Source organism: Pseudophryne corroboree, chromosome 2 (assembly GCF_028390025.1).
Source record: "Pseudophryne corroboree isolate aPseCor3 chromosome 2, aPseCor3.hap2, whole genome shotgun sequence".
Lineage (NCBI taxonomy): Eukaryota > Metazoa > Chordata > Amphibia > Anura > Myobatrachidae > Pseudophryne > Pseudophryne corroboree.
In genome coordinates, this window is record NC_086445.1 from 971,382,561 (window position 1) to 971,409,802 (window position 27,242).

At 39.5% G+C, this 27,242-nt stretch overlaps 1 protein-coding gene across 3 annotated transcripts in view; it reads left to right on the forward strand.

Moving 5' to 3' along the window:
* The first annotated feature begins 220 nt into the window (after nucleotides 1–220).
* NCAM2 (neural cell adhesion molecule 2) overlaps nucleotides 221–27,242 on the forward strand; it is a 483,276-nt gene continuing 456,254 nt past the window's right edge. The window contains exon 1 of one of the 3 annotated variants that reach the window (XM_063956367.1): nucleotides 221–642. In XM_063956367.1, coding sequence (XP_063812437.1) covers nucleotides 591–642 — 52 coding nt within the window. In that variant the 5' untranslated portion in view covers nucleotides 221–590. The remainder of the gene's footprint in view (nucleotides 643–27,242) is intronic. The other 2 variants (XM_063956366.1, XM_063956368.1) reach the window with 2 other exon arrangements.

Below are 27,242 nucleotides of genomic sequence, written 5' to 3' on the forward strand. Positions count from 1 at the left end.
CTTAAGATGAGCCATGAGTGTGGGGCGGGTTTAAAACAGGGAGCAATAAAAATCGCGAGTTACAGTGTGTACAACAAACTCGCTCATTTATCGCACTGCTGCTACTGCTGCTGGGGCCACCTCTATACTGACCTACACAAATGCACTGCTGCTGCTGCGGAAGGGGGAGATTCTGTGACAGAGAAACCCGCCCTGCCACCTCCTGTTGCCGCTGCCTCTTACACGGAGCCCATGAAGGGTATAGACGGAGACCTTGCCTTGCTTTGGCCACTGCTGCATCACTCCAAAGCAGCGCGGACGAATCCATGAGCCCAGGGAGTGTGACGTGCTCCTTGCGGATGAACACCTTAGCCGCCTGGTGGCTGATATAGAGCTGCAGTTAGACTGGTGTTCATCACTTTCCTAAGGACTGGTGCTGCTGGATGCGTGTGTATCAGAGCTGTATTTGCCTTCTGCATTCTTCGTAGCCACTCATTGTGCATGCAACAGAGAGGAGAGCAGGCACAAGCCTCAGCCATACATTGTACCAGCCTGTAACTACCTGGGAACTACACTAAGGAAGGAGCTGTCCAGCACTTCATCTCCTGATCATGAAATTCTATTATTTCTACCTGCTTGGATTACTTGTCAGCAGCGGGCAAGGTAGGAATCAGTGACGTTAATGAACTAATAAAGCAACTAATAAATCATTACGGTATCCATACCATAGGTGCCTGTTTATGCATTGCTGTATATGAGAACCAACTAAAATTTACACTGCATTTGAGGTTTATTTTTATTTTTATTTTATTTTGAGGTCTAAATATTTTATTGTATCACTACGTTGTTTGAGTGGAAGAACCATAACAGTTTAGGCTATGTAATAAATGAAGTATATTGTTTAGGCTATTGCCGTAGAAGACAGACAACTGCTGCTGTCTGATAATTTTTTGTAATAACTTATGTGCTGCAGATAAGCAAAGTGCACTGCATACATATATAGCACAGCATATATGTGTTATGAACAAGCTTAGGTTTTTGCCACCAGTGTGAGTTTTCCAGCGAATCAATCAATATGTATCAACACTTCTGCATTGCATTCATTTTTTGAAGTTCACCTTGAATGTAACAGCCTGCACTGACAGTAAATATCAATGTGTTTTCTGATGGTTTTGTACTGTTAAGGGTTTCAGAGGCGATGTTGTAATTATCAAGTCACCAAAACATCAAGTTCTGCATGTTAATGGACAAATTAGAGCAAGGTTGAAGCGGTCTCACTTTGTGGCAGCAGGGGGAGCTAGTGTTCTACATCTGAACTCCAGAGTCCAGTTCACCCAGTTTCCTGAACTATGTGTTTGGAAAAAGCTATGCCACACTCCATGTATGTCTTCTGTCATTCCTCAAGCACAACTTGACATTTTGGACATGAATGCTTCATTTCTTCCTACAACAGACAGTGGCCATACAAGCTTGTGTCTTGATCCTATGCAGATACTGTAAAATAAAATATTAAAAACTTGGTCCATGAGATCATTTTTTTTAATAGGAAAAAGATCTGCTAAGTTTAGCAATCGACAGTAATATGTTTAACAATAGCCTACTGAGCCAGGGGCTTGGATCCTAATGAATGTTCTGTGGAAGCACTGCTTGCTGGCATAATGAGATGCCAGAACCTGATACATTAATATTGTAGCTGAAAGATACTGAAAACAAGAGTAGGGGCCATTTGATGGTCAATTTGCAGAATGGTAGCAAGGTCTTACTAGTTTGATATGCATGCCAGCACACCAGGATTGCGTTCCTATTAACATAGCGGTGATTTCAGCAGGATCATACAGGAATGGGATCCGCCCAGTCATTGTGATTACTCAGCCAGGTGCTTGCTTATGTTGTCCCTGGTTCATTAATATGACAGTGGGGAGTCATGAAAAGTGCATTTGAAATCACTGATTGTGCATCGTGCATAAAGAGGTGATCAAGCGTTCAGACTTATGGGTACACAGTTAAACACTAGGTTCACCAGTGGGAAATCACCTGAGATAACTAATGAGCCCTTGTTCAGATTAGCCCCCTCCAAAATAAATATATACTGTATATATATATATATATATATATATATATAAACATTACTTGATCACTATGTATTTAAGCCATATCAGTCCCTCCCCTGTACATTTTACTACCGTATGTGTGTTTTGTATTTATTATGTGTATTTAGATTGTAAACTCTACTAAGTAAGGTATTGTTCAGTACATGCTTCTCTGTTAGGACTGTTACCAATGCATGTTTGATTTGGTAACCATGTTACTCGGTGCTGAAGAATATGCAGCTGGTTTATAAAGACAACATTACGATGACGATAGCTGTATTATTTACTGTAAGAAGCTGGTGTAATTTTTCACCCTTGTTGTGGCGTCTTCTTTCTATTCCATTCTATTTTCAGACACTCTTTGGAAAACCCTATTGCATTAAAGTTTTGTATCAGTAGTTTGCACCATTCTGTTATAACCATTGTATTTATCATTCATCTCTCAATACGTGAGGAATCAAGACTACAATTGTACGCATTATAAATGTAACATTACATAGTTTTCAAAAAGATATCATTGATTGGATACTTTAAGTTTCAAGTGTTAGACATTAGAGTTCTATCCAATATTACTGAGTCGCTACTTAACTTACTATGTTATTAAATTCAGTTTCAATCTAATGACTGGAGATAGAAACCAGTAAAGCATAATTAAAATTCTAATAGTCAAGTTAATTAATATTCATTATATGTCTTATTTTTACATGCAGTGGATAGATGGGATAGCTTTATTTTTCATCTATTAGCAGCAATACTGTAACATGATATTCTATTGATTATGCCATTGTTATACTGGCTATATATAGGCAGCTGTACGATAGCAATTAGCAAAATTTGTATAGTAAATCAAAATAAAGCACAAAGACAAGACACATTAAATGTAGAAAGCAATCTGCTACTTTATTTCACATTTCTCTTATTGACTATCTATCTATCTATCTATCTATCTATCTATCTATCTATCTATCTATCTATCTATCGGTAAGATGCCATGCTATATACAAACAGTTAATGTGTCTCTTGTAAAGGTTGATGTATTTGGGTTTCTTCTCCATCTACAGTCTACGGTGTGTAACCATTCTGGGTCACTGCTTCTTACATACATTTTTGTTTTAATTCTGATGGGATTTGACTAGTTTGCATAAATCATGGCAATTAACATCTGTATTAATGCAGTCAGTATTGCAAGCAATGTAGAGGCTACACCTATACCCGGAATCCTTGCTGAGTTTTACCTATTGCTTTGCTCCAGTGAACCTGTACATAGCTATGTGTAACCTAGGAGACCAGAATTCCAATAAAGAACACATAAGAGCATTTCAATTGCAATTAAACTTTATATTAATGTTGTCCAAAAGTTTAAACAAATAAAACATACATTATAGTAATAATATATACTATGCTTAGCTACTGTTTGCTGGTACCCACCAGAAGATCTTAGAGGAGTATTCCATGATGCCAGGGTGGAGGGGCATGGTGACATCATCACAGACCTGCCTTCGACTGCACAATTTATAAATTCAGGGTACCAGACAGCAGGGGACAGGACTAAATGCAGAAATTCACCATAAATTGTCATTCTGCCCCGATTTTGCCCATTTCACAGGGCAGGATTTGGGAGGGTTGGCTACTACTGTATACTGGTAGTCCAAGGAAACAGTGAATTTGTGAAGTGTTTCAGATGTTCTGGGAGAGTAGGAAAGTATGGTAAACCCATATCATGAAATGAGTAGCTATTTATCTAACTATGTGGGTCATTCAGAGTTGATCGCTCGCTAGCAGTTTTTAGCAGTTGTGCAAACGCTAAGCCGCCGCCCCCTGGGAGTGTATTTTAGCTTAGCAGAAGTGCAAACGAAAGGATCGCAGAGCAACTACAAAAAAAAATTGTGCAGTTTCAGAGTAGCTCCAGACCTATTCAGCGCTTGCGATCACTTCAGACTGTTTAGTTCTGGATTTGACATCACAAACATGCCCTGCGTTCTCCCAACCACGCCTGCATTTTTTCTAACACTCCCTGAAAACACTCAGTTGACACCCAGAAACTCCCACTTCATGTCAATCTCTCTGCGGAGAGCAGTGCGACTGAAAAGCTTCGATAGACCTTGTGTAAAACTGCATCGGACGTTGTGAAAGTACGTCGCGCGTGCGCATTGCGCCGCATACGCATGCGCAGAAGTACTGTTTTTCTGCATCATCACTGCGCAGCGAACATTTTCAGATAGCGATCAACTCAGAATGACCTCCATGTGCTATATTTATACTGTATGTTTTGTTTTGCCTTTTTGTTGTTGTTGTTGAGTTCACGTGGTTTTAGTTCTATTGAACCGTGGTGTAACAAGGTACCCAGGTCACATGACAAATGGGAAGGAATTCTTTTAGTTTCTTTAATACAGTAACTTGACATCTGCTGTTGTTTGATTTGATTAAGATAACTGATAACACAACATCATTATGCATCATGATAGCCGCCAATGGACAAGGACCCCATACATCTTCTAAGTACCTTTTTCAGATACAGCTATTTTTTTAACCCCAAAGATGTTTGGCCAGTGGTCATCATTATAAATTAGCAAATAAATGTATTTGGAAAATTTAGAGTTTCTATTCATTTCGAGTTTGGTTGTTGGTGAATACTTCACAGAGATCAAGCTACAAAAGAGAGTTACATCTGAAACAAAATTGCCTATTGTAATTGTATTTTTGTCATAAAATGCAATATTTTTAGAAATGCATTTCTTATGCATTTAAAATCTTTTTGGATTCATCCAGAAGGAAAATATTTGAGAAACAATTTAGGTCAAACACAATTATTGGCACAATATTGTGAATCGTTTAACAAAGTACAGTTTCATTTATCTTTAGTTACAAATAGCACATCCCCATTATTAAATTATTAAGCATTTTTCAGGTAGGAAAAATACTTATTGTTTTAATGACATACCTTTGATCTAATCAAAACCTGATCCAAATGTACAACTTTCATAGAAAATACTTAAAGATGTTACTCCATACAGTCAGTAAGAACTGTTGTGTTCTGTAGCATTTAATGGTATTATATTAAGGTATATTTTAGTATGCTAACGATCTCAATCTCCTGTACATCCAAATATCCCAAGTATTAAAGTAGACGGGAACAAAAAACACCTGTTTTAGCCATCAGGTTTTCTGATTTGTCATAGCAGCACACAGTATATCAGGAGATGAGTTGTCTTGTAGTGCGCAGTTACATGTTGTTACATGAGTTATAGTTTAAGTGAAGTCATGGCTGCATATGCCATCTACAATATAATGTGAGGAGAGGAATATGGTCAGTATGTAGTTACGATCCCGGCTTTCAGAATCCTGGCAGCCAAAATACCGACGTCGGGATCCGGCCTTCCGCCACAACACTGACACTGGAATCCAGACTGGGTCATATGACCGACGCCGGAACTTTGACAGTCGGGATCCCAACCATTGTAAGTAGTGAAGCGGCAGGATAGTGCCAGGGGTGGGAGGGTTAGGGTTAGGCTGCAGTGGCTTGGAGGTTAGGGTTAGGCACTACCGGGAGGAGATTAGGTTTAGGCACTAAGGGGGGAGGGTCAGGTTTAGGCTGCGGGGCAGGGGGGGTTAGGTTTAGGCACCACCGGGGGAGGTTAGGATTAGGCACTAAGGGGGGAAGTTAGGGTTAGGGTGTGGAGGTAGGGGAGGGGCATAGCATACTCACCACTGTCGGGATTTCTCCTTTCGGGATTCCGGTGCTGACATTTCAACCGCCGGCTTCCCGTCCGGCGGTCATCCATACTGATCTCATATGGTCAACCAGTATATCACATTCCAGGATTTATACAATGAAAAGAGCAAGGTATCCAACAGCACCAAGTGCTGATGCCAGCCTGCAGGAAAACTGATGAAGAAAGGTTATCCACCCACCTGACTCTTTTTGTTCTTTTTCACAAAGAGTATCACAGAATACTACAGTTCTTAATATATCCGAGCTTCTAATAGGCCGCATGTGTGTTTTCAAGACAAATCTAAGTCACAAGAATAAACTACTGTAACATAAACAAAATTAAATGGTTTTGAATGTGGTTTGCATAAAAATATATTGTTGTATAGATTCAGTTGCATATTTGAAGAAACACAAATCCACAATTCAACTAAAATGAATTTCTGAAAGACGTGGGGCCAAATGTAATAGAGTGAGAGTTTCAGAAAGTGAGAGATTTGGTAAGGTTTTGCAGTTTTTTTTAAAAGTGGCAATCATTTACACAGCAAGATCAACCTGGTTTTGCAGTGTAAATGATTGCCACTTAAAAAAACCTGAAAAACCTTACCAAACCTCTCACTTTCTGAAACGCTCACTCTATTACATTTGGCCCGTGGTCTAGGAGGGCAGCACGGGAAGGAAGCCAGACACAGACAAGACAAATTGGTGATTGGGCACAATATCATATTGCAATAACAGGTCAGGTGAAGGGGGAATTATAAAAGTGCTGTATTGTTGGCAGTGGAGCTGATAATGTGCATGTTATTGAGCAACTAAGTTGACTAACTCAGTGACGATTTTTACCAGGAGTTCTGGCTGGTCCCAATGTTGAGAGGAATGGAATGGCCAGTGGTGGGGTGGCATGGTCACACACTGAAGCCTTTAATTTATTAGTATTCAACATGTGCCAAAGTGGTGTGGCTGTTCCACCTTGGTGGTGGTGGTGGTGGTGGTGGGAGGCATGGTTACGCCCAGGGCCGGAAAAAGGACTGTGCGGGCCACTGGGCAACAAATTTCTGGGGCCTCACAACTGCAAAAAAAACATTGGAGTAGAAGAACAGCATTTACCTGTCTCCTCTCTGTCCTCCCCGGCAGCTGAGCTGTTCGTTTACTGCTGCAGCCGCCTAGGAGCTTCACTCACAGCAGTGTGAAGTCTCGTGAGATAATGTCAAATCTCGTGAGATTCCACACTGCAGTGAATGAAGCTCCTCGGCAGCTGCAGCTGTAATGGAACGTCTCAGCTGCCGAGGAGGATGGAGAGGAGACAGGTAAATGCTGTACTCCTACTCCGATGTTTTTTTTGCAGTTGTGAGGACAGTGTATGGGGTCCCACTTGTGTGGGGTCCCTGAAACGACTGCCCCTTCCGCCCCACCATTAATCCGGCTCTGGTTACGCCTCCACTATAAGTGTCACCTGTAGCTGTCTATCCCAATAAGCCTTTCCCTACCCTGGGCATATACTGTATTTCATGTCTACAAGTGTGTAGATTCCAGGCTACCATGGACATTTATTACAGCTGACTGCTTGCAAAATAATTGAGTATAGAGTAACAGTATACAGTACGGCAGGTAGAGTCCCCTTTCACACATTGCTGCAGCAGAGTCCCCCTTTTTACACATTATGGCAGAAAAAGTCACCTTTAACAAAGGAGGGAGAGAGAGAGAGAGAGAGAGCCAGAGAGAGTGTTCTACTTACGTTTGCTCCAGGGCAGCAGCATCCACTGGCCTGCAGTCTTCTTGTCCTTCCTGCCCTACGGAGCGGCTCTTCACAGTACAGGGCACTGTGGGTGGGCTGGGAGAGGCGTAATCTCTCCCAGAAGACAGGGGCAGAGGAGGAGAAGCAGGGAAGTGGGGGGATGAGCTGCAGCAGTACCTGGCTTTATGTGAGAGAGGTATCTGCGAGTGGTGGTGCGGTGCGGCTGATATACACAGGGGGTGGGTGGCTGGGCGGACCCCACACAGTACGGCGATGGCGCGGACCAGTGGGTGTTGCCAGTGGTGTGAACCCACAGTACATATGTACAAGTCACAGAGCAGCAGGTATCAAGCTTAAGACAAAACACGTCTGTCCGCGTGGGGTGTGCAGCACTACAGTTCAGTGTTACAAATGCATTTTCCTCCAAACTCAGGTACATTTGGTAACTTTTCTTACCAAGGTTCTCTCTTTGGGTAGGCCGTTGGCGGGAATTCCTGAGCTGATACATTAGGACTACAGTATGTACGGTATAGTAACACCTGACTGCATATAAATAATATACTACTTTACTGCTGATTGTCAAGATGATGACTCACTGTTCACTCCCATCTATCTATTAGCATCTTTCAATTTTCATGTGTACATTATACACATATAACTCATACCTGCCTACTCTCCTAGGATAGCTGGAGACTCCCAAAAATCGGATGGCACTCCCGGCCACCTGGAAAAGAATGCAAGGCACTCAGGGATGGGCAGTTGCCCACACACCCCCAGTTCCCCCTCTCATCCGTCCACTTGCTAAGTGAAAGTGGGCGGGATGATGACGCAGTTCTCACTAAATTGCGTCATCATAACCCCGCCCCTCAGCTTTACAGCGCTGGTTATCTGGGCATTGTATAGCTGCGGCATGATGACACGATCATGCCTTCATGCCCCCGCACCACCTGCTTATGCCCTGCCCCCTGTTAAACCAGCTTGGCTGCCCCCTCCCTTTGGGGGGAAGCCAGAAAGTCAGCAAGTATGATATAACTTTTATCACATATAAGATGTGATATTACATCCTTTTTGTATTGGTTTTCTGATATATAAGTGCCTCTATTTGTGTATATATGTCCTGACGACTCAGTAATAATACATTCAAGCGAAAAAGGATTCCTTATTACTAATTTCAAGATAATAAGGGGTCAATCAAATTAGGTGTGAGGTGCGATTTGCCATTTTCTCTGCAAATTCGCATTTAGCAAAACCAATTAGAAACTCGCATTGAACCAGGCAGAGTAAACTGCGTTCTCACCACACTGAGGATGAGTTATGGCAGGGAAAATATTTATTTTAAAGCTAAAATGTCGGAACACCATGCGGAACCCCTTGGACCCCCCACCACCACCACCTATAACTAATTAGGCATTTGGAAGCTTCCGATTAGCTTAATTAGTACAATAATTATGTCATTTTGGGGGGTTAAAAAAAGGGTTTCAAATAACCCAATAATCTATTATTTTGTTCCTTTGTGTACCTCAAATTTAGAGTATTTTTTTGAAATAATTGCTTTTGATATTTTTTTTTTAAAGTAACCTCAAAGTACCCCAAATACTGTACATATTTATTCTTACTTTTTTATTTTTATTTTTATGGAACATCTAATTGGATTGACCCCTAAAAATGCAACTTAATTGCTCTATAAAGTATGTATATGTTTTTTGTTCCATTATTTTTGCTTGAAGTTCATTACTATTCTTTTTACTCATCTTATAGTATTTTGTATGTGTAACTGCTCTGCCATTTCTGCTTTTTAGTCTGTTGATTTAGGTTGATGTTGGTTGATTTTTGGACGATGTTGGGTCGATTTTTGGTTGATTTTGTGTTTCAGGGTCTACATCCCACATTTACTAACAGATGATTTTTTTACATCCTTTTAAAACAAATATGTCGAAAATCATCTGTAAGGAAATGCGGGATTTAGGGGTTTATTTACTAAAAATCAATCTCTAGACTGTCGGTTGATGTTTGGTCGATTTTTGTATTTAAGTGTCTAAATCACACATTTACTAACAGATGATGTTTTACTTTTTTTTTAAACAAAGTAAAAAATCATCTGTTAGTAAATGTGTGATTTAGACCCTGAAACACAAAATCGATTAAAAAAATAAAAAAATCATTTTTTAGTAAATATATTCCCTGGTCGTACTTTGTGCAGCTGCTCTGTACCATTCTGCTGTTCGTTATGCTGGAAGTAATTCCTGCTTTTGTTTTATAAAGACAGACAACGGCACAGTGCCTCCTCTCTTGTCCTATATGCCTTTCCAAGTGTCAGGTTTTATAAGTGCACAGTGACTCTTATCTGGTTCAGTTTGCTGACTGAGGTTCTTACTCCGTGCACAGTGTCACTTACATATTCCTGACGCAATGTTTATCATTTCTCTATTGTGTGTGTGATCTGGATGTGCTGTGAATATGTATCAGGAGTTTTGATCTTGCTTTGCATGCAAAGCAGAAATCCCGTTACTTCTGGGAATCTTTTGTGCTTCTGTTTTATGCATTTGGGTAGCATTGTACATAAACTGGTTCTTCATATAGAATAATTTACCATTATATCCATCGTACACTACTATAAGCCATATAGATGTAGTTGGTAAACTTTACATTTGTGGACATTAAACATGTCTTTAAATTAGGGACTGGGGGTCATTTTTTTTTATTACTCAAGCCCTTGCATGCAGATCATTAAAGTAAATGTATATAAAGTTCATCTGCCTTCGTAAATCCTTCTCATCTTCCATAGAATGATTACATGGTCGATGTCATGGGGAGTCTATTTCCAAGCACTGTGCTTCTTCTGGTGATTTATAAACTGTTGAATTTAATGACCTTAAAGATAAATAAACATTAAACTACTTTGAATAATTTAATTCTCTTGACATTGTGACAATGACATAATGTTGTGGGTTGGGGCTGAAATGCTGGCGTTCGTTTTACCAGGGGTCAGACTAAAGGCTGCGGCATACCAATAGTTAGTCTCTCGACAGGGGTCAGGTAATTATGCTATCCCTCACCTCTAACCTGCCCTTATCGCATCCTAAATTTAACCCTTCATCCCCCTCAGCCTAACGCTAACCTGCTCATGAGTGCCTAAACCTAAACCCCTTCCCACAGCCTAACCCTCCCACGCAGCATAAACCTAACCTCCCCCTTGCGGCTTACCTCTCCGCCGCACTGGCAGTGAGTAGTTCAGGATTCCAGCTGTTGGGATGCCGTCGCTGGGATTATGATCTCATTCGGGATGCTGGCTTCGGCATTCCGAACAATGTCAGGATTCCAGCATCAGCAGTTTGTCTGCCAGGAACCCGACCGGATCACATGGGGGTAATACTTATACAGATTTATATAGTGTTTCCATGGAACACATATTCTAAAGTCAGATACTGTAAACATTAAGTATTGTAAATACTATAAATAGGCAAGGGCTTAATAAATTAAACATTACCCTTAGGGTCTAATTCAGTAAAATATCTACCGTGCACAAAGACTGACCTCATCCTTTAAACTAATAATATACTGCACAATTACTGAATATATTTGACTATTTTCACAGTGAGACTGCATATTTATTCATGACGTATCTCTGTTATAATTCCTTTAGTATAAGAAGTTTGAACACAGAAGCAGGGGTGCAAGCAGAAGAGAGGGTCCGTGCGCACTCTCCATCCGGTGCCCCCTCCACTCTAGCCAGCATCACTGCTCTGAGCACAAGTAGACTCTGACAATGGGGGTAATTCTGAGTTGATCGCAGCAGCAAATTTGTTAGCAGTTGGGCAAAACCATGTGCACTGCAGGGGGGGGGGGCAGATATAACATGTGCAGAGAGCGTTAGATTTGGGTGGGGTGTGTTCAAACTGAAATCTAAATTGCAGTGTAAAAATGAAGTAGTCAGTATTTGCCCTGCACAGAAACAAAATAACTCACCCAAATCTAACACTCCCTGCACGTTATATCTGCCACATCTGCAGTGCACATGGGGGGTCATTCCGAGTTGATCGCTAGCTGAAAATGTTTGCTGCACAGCGATGAGGCAAAAAAATGGCAATTCTGCGTATGCGGCGCAATGTGCACGCACGACATACTTTTACAATGCCCGAAGTAGTTTCACACAAGGTCTAGCGATGCTTTTCAGTCGCAGTGCTGGCTTCAGAGTGATTGACAGGAAGGGGGTGTTTCTGGGTGTCAAATGACCGTTTTTAGGGAGTGATCGAAAAAATGCAGGCGTGCCTGGAAAAACGCAGGTGTGGCTGGGCGAACGCAGGGCGTGTTTGTGATGTCAAATCCAGAACTAAACAGTCTGAAGTGATCGCAATCTAGGAGTAGGTCTGGAGCTACTATGAATCTGCACAATTTTTTTTTTGTAGCCGCTGTGCGATCCTTTCTTTCACACTTCTGCTAAGCTAAGATACACTCCCAGAGGGCGGCGGCTTAGCGTTTGCACGGCTGCTATAAACAGCTAGCGAGCGATCAACTCGGAATGAACCCCATGGTTTTGCCCAACTGCTAACAAATTTGCTGCTGTGATCAACTCTGAATTACCCCCAATGTGCAAGAGTCTACTGCTTAAACGCAGGTCACCAGGGAAATGGTGCAGCAGCCATTTTCCCTATGATTACCCAACTGCACATGCATAAAACACCAGGAAAAAATGCAGTTATGAGATTAATTGCTATGCTGCGCTGTTTTTCCTCCCAGAAAATACAAAGAAAAACAAAGTTGCTATTATTTATTTTGCAACATTTTTTATGTATAACATCAGCATATTCCAAAGAGCTTTACTGTGTTAGTAACAATGTTAGTAAATGAGCCCTTTTTGGTAGTCGATTTATCTTCAATAGTGTTACAGAATTCAGGCTAAATTGCCATATAAAACTACGTGTTTTTCACCTGCTAAAACATCTGGTACATTAATATTTTCCAGATGGTAAAAATGACGATGTACCAAAAAATAGCATTTGTGATGAATTGAACTACTCATGCGTTGTTTTTTTTCTTCCTTGATGTTTTATCTTAAAGGGAAACTCTGCTGCAGATTGAGTACCTAGTATTCATTGAAGTTCAGTATATTACCATTACACTATTTAATTGTTGTCTGTTGCATCATGTCATTGATCTGCTAGGGGGCCCCTAAGGCACCGACAGTCTGGCGTAATGAATGATGCAATTCTAAATATGAAAATCCCCAATATCTAGATAAGTTGTATGACATGCACTAAAATAATCCTAGCCACATAAAATTAAAATATTAGAAAATTAATTGTACAGCTGCTGTGGAACTACACATTCCAGCATGTCCTGTCACAGATTAGCTGTTAGTGCATGCTAAAACCGTAGCAGGACATGCTGGGATGTGTTGTTCCACAGCAGCAGGACAGCCACTCTTTGCCTTTCTCTGCATTAATGTATTGTACCCTAGATTAATTTAAAAAAAACTAAAGATTACATTTACATTGAATACACCACTTATTAAATATGTATGTAAATAGCCACAGTATTATCACAGGTATAATAATCAATGTTAGGTTATGGAGGTGAAATAACATCAATTATTACATTGGGAAAATACTGTACAATCCCAACACAAATTATTTTTCTGTAGCATTCAGTCTAATTATTAATAGCGCAAGAATAATGTAACTCCAATTAAGCAGACAGTGGAATGGATGCAGGAAGCTATTCATATGCCATATTGCAAACACTGAAGTACACATTCAGAAGATTCACTTTTGTATAAAATCCCTGAAATGTGTATTTCCTGCATCCTCTGAGCTTTAGAAACTAATTAAAAAAAAGCTTTTTATATAGCGAGCAACACAGCAGGCTTTTTGTAAGTATGGTTAATGAAAGGCTATTGTACCCTTGTGCACTTATATAATAGCCATGCATTTTTTTTATTGTGCATCAGATTTGTGAATGTTTCTTTAATTCAATGTTTTGCTGGGTGAAATAAAAAAATATTATACTCTCAATACATGGTCAGTTTATGGTCAGTAAACTGTGGAGAAATTAGACTATTTAACTGGTTAGTAAAAGCTAGTCATTTGTCCGTGTCCTGCCAGAAACTGCTATTCTCTGACAAGACTTATATTAGATAACCACCCTGTAATGAAAGGATAAATTATTTAAGAATATAGGTTGGAGAAAGTTTGTGGACGTGTCCAGTGTGGAATGGAGTTCCACCATAGGTTCATCAAAAACAGGATTTATATAGGTTTCCTGTAGTGGAGGCAAACATTTTCTTTGGGTATGGGTTGGAGAAAATTTGTGAATATTTCCAATGTGGAATGTGATTGAGTAGGAACTTAGAAGTAAGAGAGTTTCACTAGAGCTTCTTCAAAAACAGGACTCACCCTGTAGTGAAAGGGTAATTTTTAGGGTATGGGTTGGGAAACGTTTTTGCATGTTTCAAATGTGGAATGGGATAGAGTAGTTGGAGAGAGTTTTCCACAACAGCTTCTTCAAAAACATCTAACAATACAGTATAAGTCCGAGTTGGTGGTGCGGATTCCTGGCTGAACTTGGACGTTTTATTAAAGCGGCAATCGTTTACAAGGCATATTTTTGCCTTGTACTGTACTTGATTGCTGCTTTAAAAAAAAGTCTGAGTTCTACCGGGAACCCGCACCCGGCCAACTAGTATGGCATTACATCCGACACCAGATGTTACATTTGCTGTGTAAATGGCAATACAGGTTGAGTATCCCATATCCAAATATTCCGAAATACGGAATATTCCGAAATACAGACTTTTCTGAGTGAGAGTGAGATAGTGAAACCTTTGTTTTTTGATGGCTCAATGTACACAAACTTTGTTTAATACACAAAGTTATTAAAAATATGTATTAAATGACCTTCAGGCTGTGTGTATAAGGTGTATATGAAACATAAATGAATTGTGTGAATGTAGACACACTTTGTTTAATGCACAAAGTTATAAAAAAATATTGGCTAAAATTACCTCCAGGCTGTGTGTATAAGGTGTATATGTAACATAAATGCATTATATGCTTAGACTTAGATCCCATCACCATGATATCTCATTATGGTATGCAATTATTCCAAAATACGTAAAAATCCGATATCCAAAATACCTCTGGTCCCAAGCATTTTGGATAAGGGATACTCAACCTGTATACAGTACTGTACAGGTTACATCTCCAATATCAGAAATGCTGGAACAAGTAGCCTTACCAGTTTTTCTGCATTTTTAAATAATAGCATAGCGTTCCCTTTGTGATGGTAGGGATTACTTTAAGATGCAGTGCTAGGAGGGGGAGCTGGATCTGTCACCTGTCGGGGTGGAGGAGAGTCCCAGAGTGCTCACCTGAGAGCTGCAGGGAACTAAGATAGTGGCGAGTGTCACTTGTAGATTGACCAGCAGTGAGACGCTGGATGAGCACCGTACAGCCTGGAAGGAGCCCAGTGGGATCTGCAAGTAGGGTTATATGTGCAAGGGACAGTGGGGCAGATATATTAAGCCTGGAGAAGAGATAAAGAAGTGATAAAGCAGTGATAAGTTGAAGGTGATAACGCACCAGCCAATCGATACGAATTTGAAAAATGACAGGAGTTTATTGGCCGGTGTGTTATCACCTTCCACTTATCACTTGTTTATCACTTTTCAAGGCTTATTACATGTGCCCCAGTATTTCTGATCACTGACACGTCACATGATGTCAGTGTCATGTAACATTCAGCTTAAATACTGTATTGGGTTTTTGGAACCAACCTGCATATGTTTTTTTCCTAAGAAATGCATTACAGTAAGCTACCAAACAAAAGTAAAATTTATATTGATTTCTTAAAACAATTTTCATACTGTACATTGGTAAAAAAAGAAAGATTCTTGGTGAATATGACTTACACAGAGATTGTTACAATGGGTGCGGTCATATAGGACAGAAACACATGTGGTCCCACATAGGTTAAGGAAGAGGAACCAATTCTATTTGAATGTACTGTAGTGTTTGATGTCACATCTGTGGCTACACTATTGGGAAAGAATTTGTGTATATAGAGAAGAAACTGGTACAGTGTGGGTAATTTCACTTTAAAAACAGGTGTGTAGCATTACAAGACACCAGAGAAATGCTTCATCCAATCCCTTGCAGAAATCAATGAACTTTTATTTTTGCTTACGGCTCTTACTTTTTCCTGCAGTACTGTATACAATTTAAAAGCATTTACAACAGCTCATCATTCCAATAAGAACCCGGCTGTGCTTGTCCGGAAGGTTTATGTGCTGGCTTTATCACAGAGTCATCAGGAACGCGTTCCACTTTCTGCAATTAACACCAAATTCCATGTGCTGAGACATTACCAAGGGAGCAGAAGAATTAATGACTGAAGGTCTATGCAGAAGTTGAACCAAGTTGAAGTTTTGTAGTTGAGGACGTGCTTGGCCCAGTTTTTATAGTTGGATCAAGTGTACAGTATCTTGTACTCAAGTTTTATACTGTGGCAAAAGTATTATACCAAATGTGAAACAAAGTTATTGAAGGCAAGACTTTAACTGGTATTGACTTTAAATGAATGTCTGTCCTCTTTTGAATCACAATTATTATTATTTTTAACCCTGAGGACAATAGGCCTGATTCCATGTTGTACGTTAATGCTTTTGCAGCTGAGATACTGGACGCAGCGATTGTATGAAAATATGCAAATTACATGCTTAGATTTCTTCGGAGGTGTCCACTGGCGGCTTCACAGATCTAAGCAACTGTGTACAAATTACGGTTACTGTCATAGATCCTTCAGTAATCATTTCCTAGTGTCGAACAGAGTGGCTGCAGGAATTGTGACGCAGGTGCCATGTTTTGTGCATAGGCTGAGACAAGCCCCGAAAATGGTTGTAAATCGCCATTACCTCCCCACAAACACTCCCTGACTGTCAGCTTACAAGTATCACTGCGAGTGACATCGCTAAAGGTACCTTGGCACGTGCACAGTGCGATAATTGATCAACTGCAAAAACATCGGCAAAGCGTACTGCTCTGAATCAGGCTCAATAAGCAAACTGTAACCAATGCTATTCATTGTATGCCTGATGTTTTTGTTTCTGATTATCTAAATTGTATAGCGTATGTCTTTATTTTTGTTAAAGACATGGGGGGTAATTCAGAGTTGATCGCAGCAGCAAATTTGTTAGCAGTTGGGCAAAACCATGTGCACTGCAGGGGGGTCAGATATAACATTTGCAGAGAGAGATAGATTTGGGTGGGGTGTGTTCAAACTGAAATCTAAATTTCAGTGTAAAAATAAAGCAGCCAGTATTTACCCTGCATAGAAACAAAATAACCCACCTAAATCTAACTCTCTCTGCACATGTTGTATCTGCGACACCTGCAGTGCACATGGTTTTGCCCAACTGCTAACAAATTTGCTGCTGCGATCAACTCTGAATTACCCCCATAGGGTTATGTCCATGATTACTTTTTTGAAATCTTTACTAAATGTTTTGTTGTTCTCATAATTTGACCGGAATCCATGAGTATAGAACATGTTGATCATTTTTCAGTCTACAATATGCCATTTTCTAAAGGAAAATTATTATTTAATAAACCATTTCTATACCTTCCTGGTACAAACTCCATTCTTCTGGCAAATATAGCAGTTGGGGTTTATACCAAGAGTGGAGAAACCATTTATTATAGAAATTAAATAACAACTGCAAAAAATTTTTGGGGAAATATTTTTATTAAAACAATGGTCGAAAACCTTCTACCAACTGACAGGATGATAAAAGTTCTTTTCCAGGGAACCCACGGATATAAAGACCTCTCCACTTCCAGTGTTTCTACAATGCCATGCTCCTTATCACAGACTGGTCAGATAGGATGATGCAAGAAGTGCTGTGCTAGTTTCTGACAGCAATCAATCTTTCTGTCCAGTGAGTTCCTGCTTTAGAAAGTAACACAGCATTGTTCTCCAAGGCTGCCTACACCAAGAAAGCAAAACTTCAGTGGTAGTTGGGGAGGGGAAACCTGCGGTCGTGATCCCGGCGGTCAGAATGCCGATGCCAGGATCCCGGCCGCAAAAAATTCCGGTAGGGGGGGCAAGCACAACGAAGTGGGAATATCCCTTGGCACACTGTCGGCATTCTGTTGGCCAGGATCCCGGCATTGGTGAGCTGACCACCGGGATCCCGACTGCTGGGATCGTGACTAAATCCCCATGGGTAATAGGGGTAGATGGTTGTTAGGAAAAATGTGAGATATTTCCCTTTAAATCGAATATAATCCAGCAGAGGAAGGCCTACTATATGTGATATCTAAAAGGAACATAAAGCTGTCTATAAAGGTAGTTGTGATGGGAATAACTAACCATGGATTCAGCCCAAGCCTAAGTTTAAAATAGTACTGTAGGATGACAAACCCTACGAGTACATCATTAGCTGGTAATCATAAAGGAGAAAGGAGTGTGCCCTACTGTAGGTGCATACTTACTCTGTGGCTAATAAGTGTAGGAAGGAGGATGGTCTGCTGCTTTCATATTATGGGGCACTTGCCAATGCTCAAAGTAAACCACAATATTGCGCAAAAAAATAGATACTTTATAATCACATTTAGTTTAATTACTTTTTTTAATGAGTTTGCTAATAGTACAGTATGTGGATTTCACGAATCAATGCTTGGGTGTTCTATTGATGCCGCATATGTATTACTATTATTATTATTATTATTATTATTATTATTAATAATAGTAGTAGTGGTAACAGTAGTTGTAGTAGTAGTAGTAGTAGTAGTGGTGGTGGTAGTAGTCATAGTAGTAGTAATAGTGGTGGTAGTAGTAGTGATAGTAGTAGTAGTAGTAGTAGTAGTAGTAGTAGTAGTAGTGGTGGTGGTAGTAGTAGTAGTAGTAGTAGTAGTAGTAGTACTGGTAGTAGTAGTGGTGGTGGTAGTAGTAGTGGTAGTATTAGTAGTAGTAGTGGTAGTAGTAGTTGTAGTAATAGTAGTAGTAGTATTTATAGTAGTAGTAGTAGTAGTAGTAGTAGTGGTAGCAGTAGTAGTGGTAGTAGTAGTATTTATAGTTGTAGTAGTAGTGATAGTAGTAGTTGTAGTAGTAGTAGTAAAATAAATTCTGCTGCTGGACAATTTTTGCAGTACTCTAACTTAATGCAGTTTATTATCAATTTGGAGTCTGTTGGCCAGCAAACAGTATGTTACACCTAACATCTAACTAGTTAAGGTGGATTCTTAATTTAGGTGGAATCCGAGGGGTGACACCAAAGTGCAAGCTTATGCTCAGTGGCAGGAGACGGGTTCTGCACTATAACATTACGTGCTGCAACTCGGCTACTGTCACAGTGCAGAAGCCAGCACTGCAGATGCATCAGTCTCCAGGGGCAGCCCGCATCACCCGGACCCCCGATGTGCCAAAAACAGGGGACGGGGCACTTAGCCATGCCCCTTACCATGAAGCCACACCCAATTTTCACCCAAGTCTATGTTAAGTAATTGATGCCTCTGTGTGGGAGCAGGGGCATAACTAGACTATTGCTGTGCTCATAACAAAACTTAATACTTGGGGCCCCCAAGATTTTTACCCTTTACTCAACGCTTCTCTTCAACTACTTTAATGGCCATCCATCGCCTCTCCCTCCCTCATAACTCATAAGGTCTGATTTTGATTCACACGCTACAGTATGTCAATGTAATTGTGCATTTTTGTTTTTTGCTGCACATTCGCTTAAGTTGCATCATGCATGTGCCCCAGTTGCGATTTCAGAAGCGGGTACAGATAAATGTATTGGAAATGTGCTGGCCGTCCCTGGGTGGTGATTGTCAGGCTATTCGGATGCAAGAAGATGTTCCATTGTATGGGGATTTTACGGGATGTTGCCGAAAATTTGCACCTTAAGACGCAATAAGCAGTTTTACAGCATCTGAAGATGCTCAAAGTCAACGTCTCAATCCTTTCAGATGCATGCTAGTACAGCAGGGGAAGGACTGATACTAGCATTAGCAAAAGTCACAGATATGATTATGGCAAATGATACTAAAGCTATCTTTTTCTTGAGCCCCAAAATATTATCCTGCCTATATGGCATTACAGCATAGTTGCCTACCCTCCCTCATTCTGCAGAAGACTCCCTGAAATAGTAGCAATCTCCCTGACTCCCTAAATAGTCCAGCAATCTCCCTGATTGCACCTTATCCCCATTATGTAGCTGTTACATTCTTGGGGGGGAGAAAGGGGGGAGGAAATCAGAGATACATACATTCAAATGGGATCATCAGTGCCATTTCCCTGTATTGTTTACAAGGCACAATGATCCCTATGGCTACATGCATTTTAAATAAGGTTTCTCGTGGCCACTTACTGTATATGGAACCTCTTGTAAAACACTACACAAACAAATCCTGAAAAATATCAGTTTACTTCAACAAGTTAATCTTATTAACTTTGGGGGTCATTTTAATTTGGATGTAAGTCATTTTTATGACACACCTCTCAGATATAGAAGTACACGTCTGTGCTGATAGGTGTTAAGGCCCATACATACTGGGCGTTTTTGAGCTGAAAGCAGATCACTTTTGGTGTGTTGAGCTGCTGTCAGTTCAAAGCCGCCCAGTGTGTATGTCCCAGCGATGAGCGGTGAGCACTAATGCGCGCTCCCGCTTCATCGCTGGCAGCCGCCGTTCATCTACTGGTATTACCAGTAGATGAACGGCGGGGTGAGCGACTTTCCATAGGGTTCTGCTATGGAAAGCCGCTCATCCCCGCTGACATCGCTGGGCAGCAGGGAAAAGCGCTCAGTGTGTATGCACTGAGCGCTTTTCAGCCCAGTGATGTCAGCGATCATCGCTGTTCATACACGCTGGGCAAAAACGCCCAGTGTGTATGGACCTTTACTTTCATAATCTCCCTGAAATGCTTTTTCAAAAGTTGGCAACTATGCATTACAGTGTCTGCGATCACACAGCAGCATGCTCATGAATATCCCTGCAGGCTGAGAGCAATGCAGATGGGAGTAAGATGCCTGGATAACCGTGTACCTTCTACCCCACAGGTTTCATCTCAGTTTATGGGAGTATGTTACAGTTGAGTGCAACAGTACTTGAAATCCTTGTCATATGTGCCCACTGCTAAGAAGCTCTGACTTATTTATCATGTTCCTCCAAGTCTCTATTTAGCAAATATTGACAATAAAAGCCCTTATTGCAAGCCTTTTAATGACACCGAGTTTTGCAATTCACAGCGTGCCGTCATCCTCCCAGCAAATAAATCACAGACATAATCAAGCAAATAAGGGGCAGTGCAATCACAGCTAATGATAAATACTTCAAAACAGGCCTTAATCTGTAAAAAGCCACATTTAAATATTTAGCAGTTGCTGAAACAATTGCAGCTGGAGTGGAGAATAAATATTTTCTAGTGCCTTATCCATTATGTAATTCTTCATTAGCACAAGTTAGTACAACATGAATCATTGTTATATTGAGTTTAGTATTGTCTGCTTGATATGCACGCGCCTCTGTAGAAGATGGAGAATGCTTATAATGACTTAATAATGATGTGAAACATCATGAATATGCTATTTCTTTTCTGGCAAATCTTAAAAAAATGCAAATGTAAAACTAAATAAATATGTAGATGTAAAAGTGGCATTGCAAAAAAGAGATAACAGCTAAAAACTTTGAATTGGTGCAGAAAATGAATATATATATATATATGTAGTTACTTATGTACTTTTCTTAAAACTAATTTACAGTGTATGGTCCATAGTGTGTTGTGCAAAATAGCACTTTTTTTTACTTTAAATTTTGTAAAATACTTTTTCAGAAATCTATTTTTTTTTCAATTGGTGGCCATATTTATGCTGCCTGCATTCAGTGGATAGGGATTCTATGAAAGGCATTCATTTTGCCCACTGTCGGGATCCCAGCTGTCAGGATACCGGGCCAGAATCCCCACTCGGTTGGTGGTCCACGCCACCGCCCGAAGGGGAATATAACTGAAGGTCGCCACCGGACCCAAAGAGTGGTGTGCGCAGCGAGCTTGTGAGGAAACACGCTGCGCTCACAGCCGGTATTCTGGCTGTCGGGATCCTTGTTAGTCAACTGTCCGCCGGGATCCTGACAGCCACATTTTATACTGAATCCAATTCTACAGTGCAAAAGCTATTTGTAATTCAAACCCACATCTACAGCAAACTACTGTACATCTGTGTGTGATGTACATAAAAGTATGGGAGGGATAAATGGCTTCCAAGATCATGTAGGATACTGGCCAATCTCTGCCTTTATTTTTTAAAGGGGCAGTCACACCTCCGGCAATCTCGGATGCCATTACATCCTGCCCTATGGTTGTTTGTGCATTGGGAGCATGTGTATGTCTGCCCCCAGAAAATAGAATTATTTTAACCTTACAAAGAAAGTTAGATACATTTTGTTACAAAATGTACCTAAACAGCCAAAAGTAAAGAAAATCAGAGAAAAAAAAATCTAAATTATATTATTAATATGTAGGTCATGTTTCTAGCATTATTCTCTACACCAGTGGTTCTCAAACTGTGTGCCTAGACTTGCTGAGGTGCCTCGAGACATTTGCAGGGCTGCCTCGAGACTCTTTTAGGGGTGCCTTTAATTGGTGGTCCAGAACCAATTCAAATTATTTATGGTCAATGTAATAGGCAAACAGACACAAATCCTGTCTCTCACCACATAATTGAACCTAAGGATGACATATAAACACAATTTATTTAATTAATATTTTGTTCTAAATTTCTCAATAAATTTTTTTGGCATAGGGGTGCTGTGAAATAAATTCTAAAACTGTAGTGTGCTGCAATTAAAAAAAAGTTTAAGAACCATTGCCTTACATAATAAACATACTCATCTCCTGGAATACAGCACTCTTAGCTGATGTGTGCAATTTGATACTGGTGACCAAGTGTTCTTGTTTACTGTTAATTTGGACACATTTGGATATACTGGTTAGAAAAATGATAAAAAAAAGTGGTCTGAACCAAGGGTCTACCGAAGATAAAAGTATTATTATTATTATTATTATTATATTAATATTATTACTACTAATAACAACAACAACAACAACAACAGTGCATTAGGATGCAGATTTTGGATAAAGATATGACAAGAAATGTTTCATTATTATAGGATTTTAAGTATTTCTTTGGTGGAACAAATGTATTCTAAGTAATAATGAATGCATTTAGGTAACTATGAGGTTTTAGGTTGTGGGGCATATTTTCAAAATTATGTCACTTAATGTAAATTAGATTCTTCAAAATCATGATATTATAAACATGTTAATTAGTAACATAAATCAATGAAATTAAATGAAAGTTATTGTTTGGTGACCTGCAATGCACAGGCATTGTATACCAGTATTTATCATGTTTTTTGTACAGGAGAAATATCATAGTTACTTTTCAAGGATTCTATTTTATCAGGCAGATATTGTGAGGTTGTTCTTTGTGCAAATAAAGAAAAGTGTAATATGAGTATTTTTAATCATTTATTTAATTTATATACAGAAGGAACAGCCATGGGCACCATATTTGCATTAAGTTATGACATTACACAATGGAGTCTCTGAATATTATTACATTTGGGTGTGAAGAATTCAAGGTGAAAATAGAATAGGATTCATTACTTCATACTTCACACTCCTGCCTTCAGGATTTCTATGCTGCCACATATTTGTGGAATTCACTCCTATGTCCACTGAAACTATCCAACACCTCCAATGCTTCAGATAATCCCTAATACCTGTTCCCAAAAGCCTACCAGTGCACCACCTACCTTGTCCCTGACTTGTGTTGGCCACACCATTTTAGCATGGACCGCCTTCCTCCTGTACTATTATACATGTGCTATGCCCTACTTTCCCCTACCACCATCTTTTCACCAGTACATTATTCTCCTTCACCTCCAGCTTGATCATCATCTCAACTAATACTGCATGCAATGCACTGTCCGTTACTTTGATAAACCATCTTTGGACTGGCTTAAGCTCCTATTTACCCAGAATGACTGCTGCTTGTTTATCTCTACTACCTTATGTAGTCTGTGTTATTTTGCTTTATCCTCTTGAACAGTGCTGTTGTGGTTTCTTGAAAAAAAAATCATAATAATAAGAACAATGGCAATTTGGATTTTACTTTGGAAAAAGTAATCTGTCACTGAGATCAGTGAATATGAGATAAAAATACACGTACAATACTGTAAGTGAATTTGTAGCATAGTCAACAATTGATTGTTTCTGGATATTATCTTCTTCTGCAGATCTTGGAAAACTATGTCAATTAGGATATTTTTTTATAAACCAGCTTATATTAATGATTACTTGCCATTTAAAAGTCAACGTCATATGCCATGGATCAATAATAATTCTTTTGGGCAGTCTGGATACCTCACACACAATTGTTCATCTGATGTTGAATTTATTCAACAATCTGAAATTCTTATTGATCCCTTTGTATCCAAGGTATATTCTATATCACTGGCTAGAAACAGTGTTTTAGAAATAGAGTATTTATAATTGTATAAAAATGTATACCTTGGCCACCTCTAGGAACACTACCTTAACTATAGCCTTTTCTAAACCAGTGGATAATAATACTTACTTAATAATAAAAGACTTTTGATCAATAATATTCCTTTCGGGCAGTTCAGATGCATCAGACACAAATCTTTGACTTCTTTGACTAAATTTATTCAACAATCTAAAAATCTTATTGATTCCTTTGTGTCTAAGGGTTATTCTACAACTCTGGCTAGAAAAAGCATTTTAGGGATCTTTATAACTGGATTGAAATTCATTACTGGAACTTTCAAATATAATTTTTCAAAAGCACAAACATTTTTATCTTCCTACTTGAGATATATGTCTTTAGAAAGATTTACGACTCTATTTATTTTAATTTATTTACTAAATATGTGTCCTTTATACTGTGGCTTTAGCGTATATAGCACCTATTGGTGCGCCAGGACCCACGCAACTTGGCTGCACCGAGCATAATTTTTGCACAAGTTGCCCATCTAATTTGCATAAATAAAAAACTGCAAATAAGAAAACTACTTTGCCAGCATACACTGACCACATGGGCTTGCGACATTTCTGAATCTGTGTTCCATTGATTTCAGGGTGTCTGCAATGATGTTAGGTGCAAAATGTAAAGAAAATTATGGTATGCTACTCATCTTGGAGCATCTTAATCGTGATTGGCGTCTCGCACCAAGTTGCATACTGCTGCTCAGTTTATGAGGACACATCTGTATAATAGGTTTTTGCATTCTATTAAATCAATTTTAAACCATAGGTTCCCTATTATAAAACAAGGTGTAGTGTTGAGAGAGGTTCTATAATAGAGACTTTCTATTATTTTTAAAAAGTTTTTGGCACCTATTTATTTAATCAAAAAGCTAACACTATTATATTATTTAAACCGCTAATTTCTACTTACTGATTTCCTATTGAGCCTAATGGATAGTGCAATTATTACATGTAAACAGATTGGGCCTGAATCAGAGACAGTCTGCAATGCAATGTTTTTCTTGTTTTACAATATATGTGTGAATTTTCTAAATTAGCAGGTTTACTCAGTCTCTTATGTGTTTAGAGACTGTGTACAGCTAGTGCACTGAGACCCTCGTGGAGTCACTGGATGTTTGCTTGAATGCAGTCACAGTAAGTAGTCACAGTGCAAGTAATGTAGTAGCATGCAGCATGTGCTCAGTTGCAGAGTGCAACTAAAATGCCTGATAAAAAAAATCACAAATGCAGTTTAATGGGGGGATCCGAGCCCTGCTTGCTCTGACCCTGGTATAAGCAAAACATAATGTCTTCTGGTGGCACTTGTGTGATTTACTGTATAAGAGAATTATTGTAAAACAAAAATGTTAATCCAACATTTCAGTTTATTCAACTTTCCTCAGCAATTGGAAAAAAACTGAATCACTGAGCAAAGTTGAACAAACTGAAATGTTGGATTTGCAAAGAGAATTGTCAAATATGTATTGCCCAATACATTCCCAAGCAATAAAAATTGATTGTAACTCCAGTTTTCTGGCCACAGCTAAACCACCCATCCGGATTTATCATCTAGTGATGTTGGAAGGCATCCAGTGTAGTAGTGACAAGGAATATTCCTACTTCACTTATTGTGTCAAGGTCTGTGCTCCAGATGCAGTGACAACTGATAAATGAACTTTCAGATGGGGTATAAGAGCCAACTTGGGTGTTAGAAGTGGTGAAATACCCCTGGTACTTGATGTTTTTCATCTAAAAAGTTCTACTTCAGAAATATTAATATTAAAACTGCAAAAATTGTAACCTACTTTCAGTCTAAACTGTCTAAATCTTTTATCTTTATCTTTCATCCACAAATACCTGAAAGGATCTGCCCTTAATTTTAATATATTACTTGACCATTTTCCATTCAATGTGTCAAAAATATGACAAATGGCCTTTCACAGTTCTACTCAGCATTATGACAAATGGCAAGTGGCTGCATTTTTAAACTCTGTACTGACATAAAGTTGACTTTAGGTGTCATATCTTTGTATGTATACTTCAGAAGACACAGAAATATGACTCTTAATTAAACTCAAATGCTGAAGCATGGATTATGTTTGGCTTTTGTTGGGCTAGGCTACATGGTTAATTAATCTCATGACAGAATGACAGAGATCGCTCATTTTATAACTCATTGTTTCCTATGTGCTCTACTACACAAGCAATTTTCAATTACTTCGTATTGTGATTATCTGCAATTGCTCATTGCGGAAATTTAATCACCTTGTGTGAACTTCACCAATTAATCTTCTCCACAGAGTTAAATGGGATGAGCCGTTCATTGCTCATTTGTAAAATTTTAGGCGATACTGGGCAGGAAATGTTTATTGAAAGAGAACACGGAAAGATTTTTTTTTTACTCTTTTGTGTAGTTGATATTAATCACATAAAATCATAGAGTCACTTTGTGTTTCTATAACAATATATTTTTGCAACTCTCTGTACACGGGAATGACAAAGGAGCTGAAGCAAAGTTGGGCGCAAATTGTCCTGAACTGATACCACATTCCATGCATGGAATAAAATGTGTACCGTAAATTTATGGTTTCACGACTCTATGCCTCACAGCCATCCTATCCAAGCGATCGGTTTAATATCTGTCATCATTATCATTGTGCGCTTGCACCAGCATGTCCCACTATTCTCAATGAACTTAGCTGAGGTAAGAACACTCCATTGTGGACCAGTTCCGTTTGCACCATCGCAGTTGTAGATACAATTGAAATGCAGACTTCTGCTTAGTTCTGGAGCATGAAGATGTGTCCTGTTGCATCTTTTTTCTGCCATAGGATGACATGGCATGTATGCCGTGAGAAAAGTGCCAGCTGGCATCCATAGGATCTCTTGGTGTGAATGGGTCCACAGCGTGGTGTACTGTGTCACCAGCATGCACGGCAGTTAGCGTGCCAGTTTCTCTTGGTGTGAATGGGTCCACAGCGTGGTGTACTGTGTCACCAGCATGCACGGCAGTTAGCGTGCCAGTTTGCACGGGTATGTTTGTCGTGCTGCTGGAAAAGATGCAACATGACACATCTGTATATGCAGTTCAAAAACTCAATAGATGCTCAACAGAGTTGGGTACAAAATCCTGGCGGTGAATATCCAAGTGGTCAAAATGCCGACATTGGCATCCCAACAGTCCAAA